This window comes from Mercenaria mercenaria, chromosome 9 (genome assembly GCF_021730395.1).
Source record: "Mercenaria mercenaria strain notata chromosome 9, MADL_Memer_1, whole genome shotgun sequence".
Taxonomy (NCBI): Eukaryota; Metazoa; Mollusca; class Bivalvia; order Venerida; family Veneridae; genus Mercenaria; species Mercenaria mercenaria.
The window spans coordinates 45592672-45606810 of record NC_069369.1 but is presented as its reverse complement, the minus strand read 5'-3'; the positions used below and the strand labels follow the sequence as shown (position 1 = coordinate 45606810).

General features: G+C 35.9%; 1 protein-coding gene across 1 annotated transcript in view; it reads right to left on the bottom strand.

Moving 5' to 3' along the window:
• LOC123547014 (attractin-like protein 1) overlaps positions 1–14139 on the bottom strand; it is a 117823-nt gene that overhangs the window by 60917 nt on the left and 42767 nt on the right. Inside the window, exons 8-13 of the mRNA XM_045333749.2 lie at positions 13403–13595; positions 11893–12047; positions 8953–9037; positions 8484–8560; positions 4960–5115; positions 262–374 (exon numbers count right to left, since the gene is read on the bottom strand). Of these exons, the coding sequence (XP_045189684.2) occupies positions 262–374; positions 4960–5115; positions 8484–8560; positions 8953–9037; positions 11893–12047; positions 13403–13595 (779 nt within the window). The remainder of the gene's footprint in view (positions 1–261; positions 375–4959; positions 5116–8483; positions 8561–8952; positions 9038–11892; positions 12048–13402; positions 13596–14139) is intronic.

The following is a 14139-nucleotide window of genomic DNA, read 5'->3' as shown; positions in this document are numbered from 1 at the left end:
ATAATCATAAGGCATTGTCACAGAAGTAAGCCAATGTCAAAGTCGAGCCTCAAAATCAATAGGGGTCATCTGCTGGTCATGATCAACCTCCCTATTAAGTTTCGTGATCCTAGGCTCAAGCGTTCTCAAGTTATCATCCAGAAACAGTTTAACTATTTTAAGTTTTAAGTCAATAGCCGGGGCAAGTGCAATAGCTCTACTTTTTCTTCAGAAAGTCAAGCTAAAAATGGATTAAAAGGTGAATAACAAATTGAATCCTACCTTTTCAGTGAGAGAGCATGATGTGGAGCAATTATTGGAGCACCATTTACAATCAAATGCTGTGGACAGACACGAGCCACATGACTTCTGTTGGCTACAATATTCGGCTGCACCTAAATGTATCATAAACAAATCTTGTGCAGACAATGTCACAATGCAATATCATAATGCCAATTATCATCAGTATTCCCTGAACAACAAAACTGTTACCAAACTTACTGCTTGTGTAGGTGTATGCTTTCTAAAACATTACTGTTTTGATTAAACAATTCTTCGGACAGTGTTTTAGTTTTTGTTTTTTAAATAAATTTCTTCCAAATTTTGCAAGAATCAGTTACAAACAATTCTAAATGTGGTATTAGCATCTATTTATATGACAATATCTAACCAGTTTCATGGACAAAGCTGTATTTATGAAACACACAGTTTGAAGTTATCCTTAACGATTTTTCATGAATTGCAGCTTCATTTTGCAAGATCTAGATAAACTATACATCATTGGGTGGCAGTAGGACCTTCATGAGTTGATATTTTTAGAAATGGCGATTCTATGGCCTAACAAGACTAACAAGAGGACCATGATGGTCCTGAATCGCTCACCTGTTCCCGCATGACCCAGTTTTGAGTATGACGTCGTTTTTTCTATTATTTGACAAAGTGACCTAGTTTTTGAGCTCATATGACCCAGTTTTGAACTTGACCTAGATATCATCAAGATAAAAATTCTGACCAATTTTCATGAAGATCCATTCAAAAATATGGCCTCTACAGAGGTCAAAAGATTTTTCAAATTTTAGACCTAATGACCTAGTTTTTGACCGCAGTTGACCCAGTTTCAAACTTGACCTAGATATCATCAAGATGAACATTCAGACCAACTTTCATACAGAAACCTGACCTATATATCATCAAAATAAACATTCAGACCAACTTTCATACAGATCCCATAAAAAATATGACCTCTAGAGAGGTCACAAGGTTTTTTCATTATTTGACCTACTGACCTACTTTTTGATGTGACCCACTATCGAACTTGACCTAGATATCATCAAGATGAACATTCTGACCAATTTTTATGAAGATCCATTCACAAGTATGGCCCCTAGAGAGGTCACAATGTTTTTCTATTTTTAGACCTACTGACCTAGTTTTTGACTGCATGTGACCCAGTTTCGAACTTGACCTAGATATCATCAAGATGAACATTCAGACCAACTTTCATACAGATCCCATGAAAAATATGGCCTTTAGACAGGTAACAAGGTTTTTCTAGTATTTGACCTACTGACCTAGTTTTTGAGGGCAAGTGACCCAGTTTCAAACCTGACCTAGATATCATCAAGGTGAACATGCTGACCAATTTTCATGAAGATCTTGTGAAATATATGGCCTCTAGAGAGGTCACAAGGTTTTTCTATTTTTAGGCCTACTGACCTAGTTTTTGACCGCACGTGACCCAGTTTCGAACTTGACCTAGATATCATCAAGGTTAACATTCTGACCAAATTTAATAAAGATCCCATGAAAAATATGGCCTTTAAGAGAGGTCACAAGGTTTTTCTATTATTTGACCTACTGACCTAGTTTTTGATGGCACGTGACCCACTTTCGAACTTGACCTAGATATCATCAAAGTGAACATTCTGACCAATTTTCATGAAGATCTTGTGAAATATATGGCCTCTAGAGAGGTCACAAGGTTTTTCTATTTTTAGACCTACCGACCTAGTTTTTGATCGCACGTGACCCAGTTTCGAACCTGACCTAGATATCATCAAGGTGAACATTCTGGCCAACTTTCATAAAGATCCCATGAAAAATGTGACCTCTAGAGTGGTCACAAGCAAAAGTTTACGCACGCACGGACGGACGGACGGACGGACGACGGACGCTGCGCGATCACAAAAGCTCACCTTGTCACTTTGTGACAGGTGAGCTAAAAATCTAGCAAAATATGATTTTTTCCAAATATTTACAAGGAAATTTTACTTTTATGCTAAGACATCCTAAATGTTTTCTAACAATTAATTTACAAATTAAAGTCAAAATTGAGTTTTACAATATTTCTGTGTCAAAAATTCCGAAAATTAACGAAGGAAAAATACCTATATAAAAATAATTTCTTGGTCATAGACCTAGTGTAACAGTTTAATTACAAAAGTAACACAGTTTCAAAATGCAACAGATTTCATAAAGACAAACATAATGAACAGATGTCAAAAATATTAGGATAGGAAGAAATGTGATCTTGACAAGGTTTTCCTCTGATTTGACAAGTGACCTAGTTTTTGTCCCAAGACGTCCCAGTATTCAATTCGGCCTAGATGACATTACTAGATGCCCACAGGCAACATGCTGAGCCTGCCCTTTGACCTCTAACTGTGACCTTGACCTCTGAGATAGTCAGTCTCAATGAGTTAAACATTCATGCAAAATATAAACAAGATTTTTCAATGCATGTCAAAGTTATGGGCCAGGACAAGATCTGACATGACCTTTGACCTCCAGCTGTGACCTTGACCTTTGAGGTAGGAACCTGGTATTTGCGCACAACACTCCGTCTCACTGAGGTTTTCATTCATGTCAAATATAAACAAGATTCCTCAATGCATGTCAAAGTTATGGGATGGACAATATCTGACATGGCCTTTGATCTCCTACTGTGACCTTGACCTTTGAGATCGGAACCTGGGATTTGCGCACGACACTCCGTCTCAATGAGGTTTTCATTCATGTCAAATATAAACAAGATTCCTCAATGCATGTCAAAGTTATGGGCTGGACAAGATCTGACATGGCCTTTGATCTCCTACTGTGGCCTTGACCTTTGAGAGCGGAACCTGAGGTTTAGGCATGACACTCTGTCTCACTGAGGTTAACATTAACGCCAAATATAAACAAGATTGCTCCATGCATGTCAAAGTTATGGTCCTGATGCACTGACGCATGCACATACACTGAACAGCCATCTGGACAACTATGTCTTCGTTTCCGCAAGCAGGCTCGACAAAAACATTCTTACTAGGTTTCACGTGGATCAAAAAGAGAAGAGGGGTCTCCTGAATGTTATCAAGGGTTGTCTATGATATGACCTAGCGTTTCAAATTCCGAACTCCAATAAAGTCAAACACTTCACCCAGGGTTCCTGTCTATCAGGTTGAAAATGCAGCTTTTAAAATGTCCACAGATTTTCTAAGATTTGACTTAAATAGTTAAAGGTTTTCTGTTTTAAGCCCTGGCAAACCCCTTTTAAAACAAGAAGGCTGTGAAGACCCTGCATCGTTCATCTGACCTAGCTGTTATCTAAGGTAATCTAGTATCCAATCTGACCAAGTCTTCATTACAACAAACATTCAATCTAGTATACAGAGTTTCCAACTTCATCTAGAATTATACAAACATTCTGACAAAATTTCATGTAGATCAGGTACAAAATGTGGCTTCTAGTCTACAAAATTGACTCAGTGATCTAATTTTTTATCTCTGTTGACCTAGTTTTTGAATTATATATAGATTTCATGAAGACAAACTTTGTGACAAAGTTTCATGAACATCGGGTAGAAAATGTGGCTTCTAGACAAGGCTTTTGTATGATCTGACTTAGTGAGCTTGTTTTTTACCCTAGATGACCTAGATATATATATATTTCATTCAACATCCATTCTGATCTGGTTTCATGAAGATCTGACAGAAAACGTGGCATCTGGAGTACTGAAAAGGTTTTTCCCAAAACTTAACCTAATGCTTAGCTTTACTAACTTATCCTTGATTTAATACAGACAAACATTCTAACAATGTCTAATGAAGATCAAGAAGAAAGTGTTAACAAGGTTTTTTATGATATGAAATATTAACCTAGTTTTTGAACTTAGATGACCCAGTTTTGACAGAAACCGTGATCACAACAGCTCACCTTGAGCACCAACACAATTTTGGTTATATGACTTTTCTGATGGTGGAAGACCCCAAATGCCCCACTGGGCATTACTTCATCATGGGCTGGAACAATGCTTCGTTCAATAAACTTCATGATATTAAACCTACTTTAGGTGAATGTCGCAAAGTGGACAGATCTGTCCACATGGAGAAAGTTTTCTTTCCTGTTGTCGAATAGGTCAACCTGAATGTGTACTATGTCAAACACCGCTTACTACTAAACATATTTTAATCGACTGTGAGGACTTTGCTCCACAGCGCAGTACGTACTATGACATTCAATCTTTGAAAGAGTTGTTTGAAACAGTTTCAGTCGGCAATATTTTGGCCTTTTTAAAGCAGACAGGCATTTATCACAAAATCTGAACATCATCTATTTTTATTCACATATTTTGCAATATTATTGTTTGCCACTAATATTTTAACCATTTATATGCATATACATTTTTACATAAATGTTTTTAGACATGCTTTACAATTTACTTTTTAACCCTTTATATGTTTATACATTTTTACATGGTTTTTGGAGATGCTTTACAATTTACATTTTCAAAACGCTTGTTTTCGGCGATATATGGCCTTTTTGTGTCGGTTTGCCATAAAATCCAACTCACTCACTCACTGGGCTGGCACTCGGGTAGAACAAGTCAACTCAAACCAACATTAGTGAGGGGCAGCTGATTCAGCCAGCAACCTTAATTGCTCAGCCACATAGGAACCTGCTTACATGAGCTAAAAACTAATGTACTTGACCCAGCTTACCTTTTAAAGGTTCACAACTTGTGTATTGCGCAGTATCAGTGATGTTTTCTTCTTGAGCAACATGTCTATCCAAACAGCCTTTGTCTGTCCACACACAAACTCTCCCTGGCAAACTATTCACACATGTAGTATTTTCAGTATAAACAGAACATGATCCTGCAAAACAAAACAAGAGGGTTGTTTCTAATATATAAGCCTATAGTAAGTACATGTCACACATAGGGACGTGGCCATTTTCGACCTTAGGGCAATAATTTGGACAAGTATGGTAGAGAGTCAACCCTTATATCACACATGCCAAACATTAAAGCTCTAGAGAAGAAGATTTTTAAAGTCTGATAGCTGAAAACCTTTTTTAACCAAAAAGACCAATATGTTCAATGAACCGGCACCATTTGAACAACTTTGAAAGAGAGCTACCAAGAGATTATTTGTGTAAAGTTTCATCAAACCCATTCAGTGTTTTTTGAGATGTTGTTTAAAGAAATTGTTGATGGAAAGTGACCATGCCCTCTGGAGGCCATGTTTTTTTGACAAATCAGAAAAATTTGAGCATTATTTGTAGAACGTCATACAAGGACAATTTGTGTGAAATTATTTTTAAATCGGGCTAACAGTTTTATACAAGAAGATTTTCTAAGTTTTAACTATATACATATATGGCAAAGTGACCACGCCCTCTGGCGGCTATGTTTTTTGATGAATCGGAATAATTTGAACAACCTTGGTAGAGGGTCACACTAGGACTATTGTGTAAAATTATTTTAAAATCAGGCTAGCAGTTTCACACATGCAGCTAACGTCTGATGGCGTTTTTTCCAAATTAGGTGATAATTAGTTCAAGATCTAATAAAGGCATACAATCAATAACCCCCAAATTAATAAGCACTACTGAAGGAAAAAGGGAAAAAAAGAAATGGACAGGTAGAAAATGAAATTAAAGAAATAAATTGGTGTAAAAAAAAATAAAAGTAAGAAAAACACCATTTCCAATGTTTATATCCCTGTGACCTTGACCTTTGACCCCGAAATCATGTACACATCAAGACCAACATCATACATGCCATAATTTTTCCGAACCTTTCCGGGATTCTGAGTTAAAATTTCCGGGATTTTTACCTTTTGTCCGGGACATACACCGTGACATTAGTATTCGTCTGTTTCATGCATAAATATCATAAAATTATATGCAGTTTCCGGAGATAAACGCTGTTCCCTCGCTTAGGAATAATTTGTTGCAAATGTCGTCTAGCTTTCTAAGGGAGGTAAATAGGGTAATTTACGTCTATAGTTCGGTACATGAATTGGTTGCGTTCCCGAGGTAACTTGCTATATATGAAGAATTAACCTGGTCATCGTGATTTAGAATCCAGCTTATTTGATATCTTTTTAAAGCTTAAAAGTTTACCTAATCATTAACAAAATGGAATCCTCAAAGGAATGAAATAAATCTTGTAGATAAAATCGATATAAAATATTTCGGGTTGGGTCAATTTTCAAGGATCGGCCGGCAAAGGCATTCAATAGTCAAAAGTTTAATTTAGAATATGTGTGACTATCAATCTACATTTTGAAAGATTACAACCTTTTAAAATAATTATCGTTTAATTGACCGTTATCAGCCATTTCTTCCAATCAAGGCTACATGTAGCTTCACCGCCTACGTGCTAACAACAAAGAGCTATAAAATAAATAATGTATTTATACTTCTTTGCTAACAACAACGAGATTTTCGGCTATTGTTCCTAATATTAAATTATCATAAAACTGTTATTGATTGCATAATTTTGTCAATTCATAATCAGGGTCATCAAAATAGCTGACTGTAAATTAATCTGGGTTATCAAAAGATTGCAGTGCGCAATATGAGTGGTGATCGGAGCTAGCTTAATCAACATGTGTCCCGCTCGAGGGCATGAAACTGATTATCGGATAATTAGGAATAAACAATGTGACACCGGTGACTGTTTATTGTGTTTAATTCATGTAAAATTCAACAATTTATAGGCCAAAAAAAACTAATTTTTGGGGGGGCTATTTTTGTTTTTCTGTATTTTTAATTTTCTTGGACATTTCAACACTGTCCGGGACACTGGGATGCGTATGTGATTTCCGGGACAATCCCGGACAATCCGGGACGTATGACATGTATGCCAACATATGTATGATGTTTCAAGGTCCATAGTGAAATACTTGTCCAGATATTGAGCAGAAACAATTTTCAATGTTTAGATCCCTGTGACCTTGATCTTTGACCCCGAAATCAATAGGGGTCATGTACACATCATGACCAACATACCTATGAAGTTTCAAGGTCCTAGGTGAAATACTTGTCCAGATATTGAGCGGAAACCATTTTCAATGTTCAGGTCCCTGTGACCTTGACCTTTGACCCAGTGACCCCATTCTCACTTTGGACCATCTGACCAAGTTTCTTGGAGTTTGGATAAGTAATTGTTGAGAAAAATGAATGAACAAAAAGATTAACAAAAAGGTTAACATGAGACTCATTATTTTATCCATCCGCCTCCCTTCCGCCAAGACAGCCCTAATCTACAAGCCAGATTTTTCTTGGAAAACTCGGCCAAAAAGAAGATTTTTAAAAGTTTCCACTCCATACATATAGGGAAAAGTGACCACCCCCTCTGGTGGCCATGTTTTTTGACAAATCAGAATAGTTTCGACAATCTTGGTAGTTGGTCAAAAAAAGACCATTTGTGTGAAATTACTTTAAAATCGGGCTAGCAGTTCCACACAAGAAGATTTTTAAAGTTTTCACTGTATACAGATATAGAAAAATGACCATGCCCTATGGTGGCCATGTTTTTTGACAAATTGGTATAATCTTGGTAGAGGGTCACACAGGAACCATTTGTGTGAAATTATTTCAAAATCGGGCTAGCAGCTTCACAATTTATTTTTAAAGTTTCCACTGTATACATATGGGGAAAAATGACCACACCCTCTGGCTGCCTTGTTTTTTGACCAATTAAAATAATTTGAACAATGTTGGAAGGGGGTGACATAAGGATCATTTGTGTGAAATTATTTCAAAATCGGACCATCGGTTTAGGAGATGTTGTTTGAAGATTTTCCTATTTTTAGCTCCGACGCCCCCTATGTGCAACCAAGCAGACCATTTGAACAACTTTGATAGAGGACCATCCAATGTACATCCACGCCAAGTTTCATCAAAATCCATTCAGTGGTTTTGGTGGAGATGTCGTTTAAACACAAATGTTGATGACGGACAACGACTTGACGGACAGACGCACGTCCACACACATGGCTGTATGATCACAATAGCTCACCATGAGCACTTTGTGCTCAGGTGAGCTAAAAATATAAATATCAATACTGAAACTTTATGTCATAGTTAAAAGCATAAACTAAACACATCAAATGGCATAATATGATACTGTGTTGTATATCTGTCAACAGACTGCTGGACCAAATAATTTATCAATTTATAATTCAGACTGATTTCTAACATTTATCTTTGTAAGATATGAAAAAATGTTTACCTGGTTCATAAATCATGACATCATTTTCCATCACACCAGTGAATCCACCAAATATATACATGTACGGTCTATCTGAGCTGAAATTGACAGATTATCATCTGGTTTTCATTTTTATATCAAACATTTTCCAGGTTCAATCATCTCAAACATATCAGTATCTACAAACAAACTACAAGTGAACTATTACATTAGAAAATGACTAGGACTGGTTGGTCACAGGATAGCCATGAAATGTTGGCCTCTGCATAGTAACCTGTAAATCTATAACTATGCACATTCTTACTGATTACAGATATCTATGGGAGTTTTGTCCTAACAGTTATAAATTAGCCAATTCCTAAATAGTATGCAGTTGGAAGTAAGTTGTGGCAGTGACATCTATCCTCCCATACATTCTATACTATATTTTTATGCAAACTGAATTGATATGAGATTCTGACAGAAAGAAAACCAGATGAGGATAACTTACGCAGTATAAGCTTGAGCAATGTGTCCATATCTAGCACCATTTGGCAAAAGATCAACAGAACTCAGGTATCTCCAAGAGTTGCACTCTGAAACATGAATATATTTAATTAAGGCAATTATATATAATTTATGGCCCAAGATGTTCTCTATAGATTAAAATGTCATTAAATTCTTCCTTCCTGTCTTCTTCAAAAATTTTCTGTAGACTAACACAAAAAAGAGCTATCACTGAAGTGATTAATACCCCCAGGCGCCACTTTGATATAGGGAAAGTAAAATGTTGTGCTCATGACTTCTGACACTTAAGTGAGACCTTGACCTGGTGATCTGGGATGAGCAATCTGGTGGATGAGCTTAACAACTGATGTTAGTTTTATGAAAATCCTTCCTGTGGTTAAGAAGATATGGAGGGGGACACAAATTCAAGCCAATTTATCTTTGCCCTCCAAGTGTGACTTTCACCTCGGACCTAATGATCTGGGTTGAGCATTCTGCATGTCACCTGGATAAGGTTTACAACTGATGCTAATTTAATGTGAAATTAATTCTCCCCTACATCTTATAATTGTACACATGTGTACTAAAAATGAACTCAATCCATCCACCCTTTCAAGACTTATCACAAGTGCATGTATGGATGCACTGACAGACTCACCAACATGACTCCAGTATATCCCCTACTAAACATTGTTTATGGGGGTATAATAGTTCCGAACTAGGATGGTCTTCTCTTTAATTCTGGTAAAATTATTATACTTATACATAAAACTATAGATTGCTTTTGGCAAAAGCACACCGGGTGGGGGAGGATGGAAGTGGTGAATGTGAAGAAGTCTAAGTGCACTTAGACATTTTTAGCATTCTTCCCTCAAAATTTAGTGTGTTACTTGTCATGTCTCCCAATACTGCTTATTTTAACTCAAAAGGCAAACTGATATGCAACAGACAAAACAGAAATGGTTTCTTTTTTGTAAAATCGAATGGAAAATGTCCAAAACTATTAAAACAATGTATCTATATATGCAAATATTCCACTTTGGCAATATCTATCCAAATCAGGGCTCCAGAATTTTGCCGGTTTTGGACTGATATTTGACTTTTCAGACCGATTTGTGAAGTGAAAAAAACAAAAAAATCTGTTTGGTAAAAATGGAGAAAAAGTATAAATCTTGGTCTGAAATCTCAATAAATGGTCACCTGATGCAGGAAATTGTAGATCGCACCCTCAGATAATCAATAAACATGTCAAGCATTCTGACTGTAACCTTAGTAATCGGTCCGTAATAAGCAAGTGACACTACAGTGCTCGCGAATGTTTGCAGGCAGCCGACAGCAGTGCATTAAACATTTTTGAATAGACCCAAATGCCTCTGACTTGATCCAAATTTATTGACTGGGTCCAACTTGTTTTATTTAGACCATAAGCCAACAGATTGTTTTATTTCAAAAGGCCATGTTTGAAGACGGGTAAAAAGAAACAAAATGGTCATTGCATTTAATGAGACAAAACATGGAAGACCGATAAAAATGTTTTTTTAATTACTTGATTCGTAAAAATTACACAATACTTTTGGCAGTCCGTCTGAAACAAGTACGGAAAATCTTCTTTACAACCAGACTGTACAAAAAAAAATGGACTGACAAACAGAATGATAAAGAAAAGCAGATTGGCAGAACGGCCAGTGTATCAAATCGGAAAACGTTTCAAAAAGAATTTTTTTTTACATCAGAAGAGAATATATACGTTGCTTACTGAAGCACAACGCCAGTGAAATGAAATATCCACGTAGATTGATCGGTACCATGATTTGGACGGCCAACCCACGTGACCTTTTGGTACCCTACACACGGGAAATTCGATCTCGGCGTTCACATAACCTACACATTTGGTCCGAGGCAGAGTGCTCTAAAAGATACTGAGGATGTTTGGCAGAGACTATGTGTCGAGTAAATCACTTTTGACGCATTGTATTTTATAACTATCCGTCAAATAATAAGGAAACATCACAAAAGTTCCTGCTGTGTATACGGTACCGAAGTCACATGCGTTGGCTTTTAGACTAGCAAGGTTAGAACACGGTGCCAAGAAAACAATGCCTCGGCAATTTTATTCTTGCAAGTATTTTCTCGGAAAAAAACACTGAAATTTAATAATACTGAATGACTGTTTTTATTGTATGATAACTCGCGGTGACTTGTAAATCATTTTTAATGCATGACATACTAATTTCTTTACTATATTTATATCATGTTTTACAAATATAGTACTGTACATGTATATGTGGGTGAGGTAGCGCCGATGTCGTGATTTCGTTTCGGACCGATTGAGTTTTCAAAATTTCCGGAGCCCTTATCCAAATATAAAGATGTGCACATTTAATTATTTCGTTTAAGTAAACAGTTAAAATGCTGAAGACAATTTTCTACAAAATTACCTGACCCTTCTAAAATTTAGCATCTATTTATTAAAACGCTATATACATTTGTGTGAAAAGCTAGCATATCTTAAAAAGTTTCATAAAAGTGCCGTAACTTAATCAAACATCAATCGAGTTATCAAAATTAGTCAAAATGGGGTGCATTCTAGGGTAGCAACACAATGCTGATGTTTTTAAATATGTCAACATTATCTGCCTAGCACTTTACAACATGTGAATCAACTGAATTTTTTATAATCAGAAATCCTCGTCAATTTATTTATATCTTAACTTCACTTTCACCATATTCCTCTTATCTATTAAGCAAAAATATACACAAAGTCCTTTAGGAACATTTTCTTTTGAATCTGTAGATATTTGCATTTTCAAATTAACTGTATACAGGCATAACTAATAAACAAGAGAAATGTACACATTTTAAAAATGCAAATGTTTCTGACGTGAAGAGAAGTGAAACTGAAATAAAGAGTATCTTGAGACTAACATTACAACTCCAAATATACCTGGATCATAGGCCATGAAATCAGGAGAGTAACATTTTGCTCCATAACTGATGGATGTATCGTTGTGTGTGTTCCCACCAAACACTAACATCAGCTCACCGAGCCATACTGCAGAATGAAGATATCTTACTGAACCACTCCCCGCTAAAATTTTCCTGTAACAGAAATATAACATGAATGAATATCATCTTAAACAGCTTGCAACATTAACAACATACACACAATTTATTGGTTTTAAGGTAGTACTGCACGTTTCATTAACAGGCAGTCATGACGAAATGTCATTAATATGGATGGCAAAGAAAAAATATTAAACCCAGCATTAAACCCAGCATGATTACTTTCTTCTTAAAGATAGAACTCAATAACAATTAGACGTGTCTCCATAGGACACTGGTGCCCCAAAACTTTCTGTCACTGTACATGGTTTCATGACTCCAGATGAAATATTTTTTAAGATATAATTATGCAACCTAAAACTTTTAAGCACTTTACATATATTTTTTACTAAGTCATAACTCTGGTCTGGCTGCACGAAATCCCAAACAGAACACCAAGTGCTCAACTTCATATGCTATATAACAATCCTCTAAAGTTATAACTTTAGGTCAAATACTTCTTGAGATACATGGTACACAAACTTTTATACCCTTAAGGACAAGTCACGGCTGGGATATTTCAGCATTATTGCAATACACTGTCGGTATTAAAATTCTGTTTCCAATACAATCATGTGCTCATTAGATAAATCCTCAATATCTATGCGAAAATAAGGGATGTGTTTTGTATGATTGCAACACTGTGAGTTGCTCTAATTAGTGACAAATGACTGAAACATTAGGAATTCTTATGAGATTTGGATAGACAAAACAACAGTAAGGTAACAATATATTCTTTTATTGTTTTAATTTGAGTTGTAAGCTAAAATATTAAAGAGCAATTTAAAGCAAATCAAACTTGAAGGTAGAAATAACAGAAAACTTTTAATCAGGTCATGAGTCATCATATACCTGTCAAAATTTGTCATTAGTTTTCATGATCTGTCAAAATTATTTTTATCTTTCCATTCTGCATAAGCATTGTTTTTTGTAAGTACCTTGGTAGGAAATTGTAGTATGTAACTTATCAATATATTTGCTTGAAATTGCTTTGTTGAGCTCACTGAAATCACGTAAGAATTTCTATTGTTTTAGTTTATTGTCTGTAATAACGGTACCAAACCTCGATATTAAGATATAAGAATTGTTCCTTTCTGGTGGGAAAAGGAAACTATTTGGTTGAATCATAACAACGATTTTTGGAAAGAACTGAAATGTTCTCTGTTTTTTGTCATTCACCGGAAATTCAAAACGTGATACCACCTTAATGCATATTTTTGACTAAGTCAAGGGCCATAACTCTGGTCATGCAGAGTGAACTCCAAAACAAAACTTGGGTGCACACTGAAACTAAACGGAGCCAATAAATGAGAATGTAATAAACAGCCGTTCACAGTTACATGTAAGCTTACCATTGCTTATTGGCAGGATGATATGAATAGAGTTTGTCTGTCAGTGAGTATCGAGTGCTGCTCATCCCAGAGATATATCCTCCATATACATATATCTCCCCAGTCTTTTCATAATATACACTGGAATGTCCATAACCACCTTTTACAAGAGCTCCATTTGTACTCACTGTACTCATCTCAAGGTCCTCTGTGTCTGTTCATAAAGAAAAACTCTACTCACAGGTCAAATAAAATTATCTTAGTATCATGAGAATAAAACTAGATGTGAAGACACTGGATAACAATGCAAAACTATGTCAACTTTTTCATAATACCCTGGCACTGGGTATATATACTACAAAAGATTCAAGAAACACAACAGAAGAGTAATATTTATTCTTTTTGTGAGTGTGTTGTGGGGTGGGGTGCAAAATAAAACCCAAGGTGCACAACATTAGATGCTGAAGAACATTCCTATAGTTTAATCATGAATACTGGACAAATACTTTTTGAGACGTGAGTGACACAAACTTTTAGGCCATTACTAAATCAAGGGCCATAACTACAGTCTTGCAGAGTGAAATCTCTAACAAAGCCACAGGTACATGACTTAACATTGCAGCAAGTAGTGAAACAGTGTAAAATATGACAAATCAAGGGCCATAACTCTGCTGAAAATAAATGAACCAGAACATGTCAATTATATGCATAACTAGGCTTAACTATCACAACAGCAATCTTTAAATAGGCTTAACTAT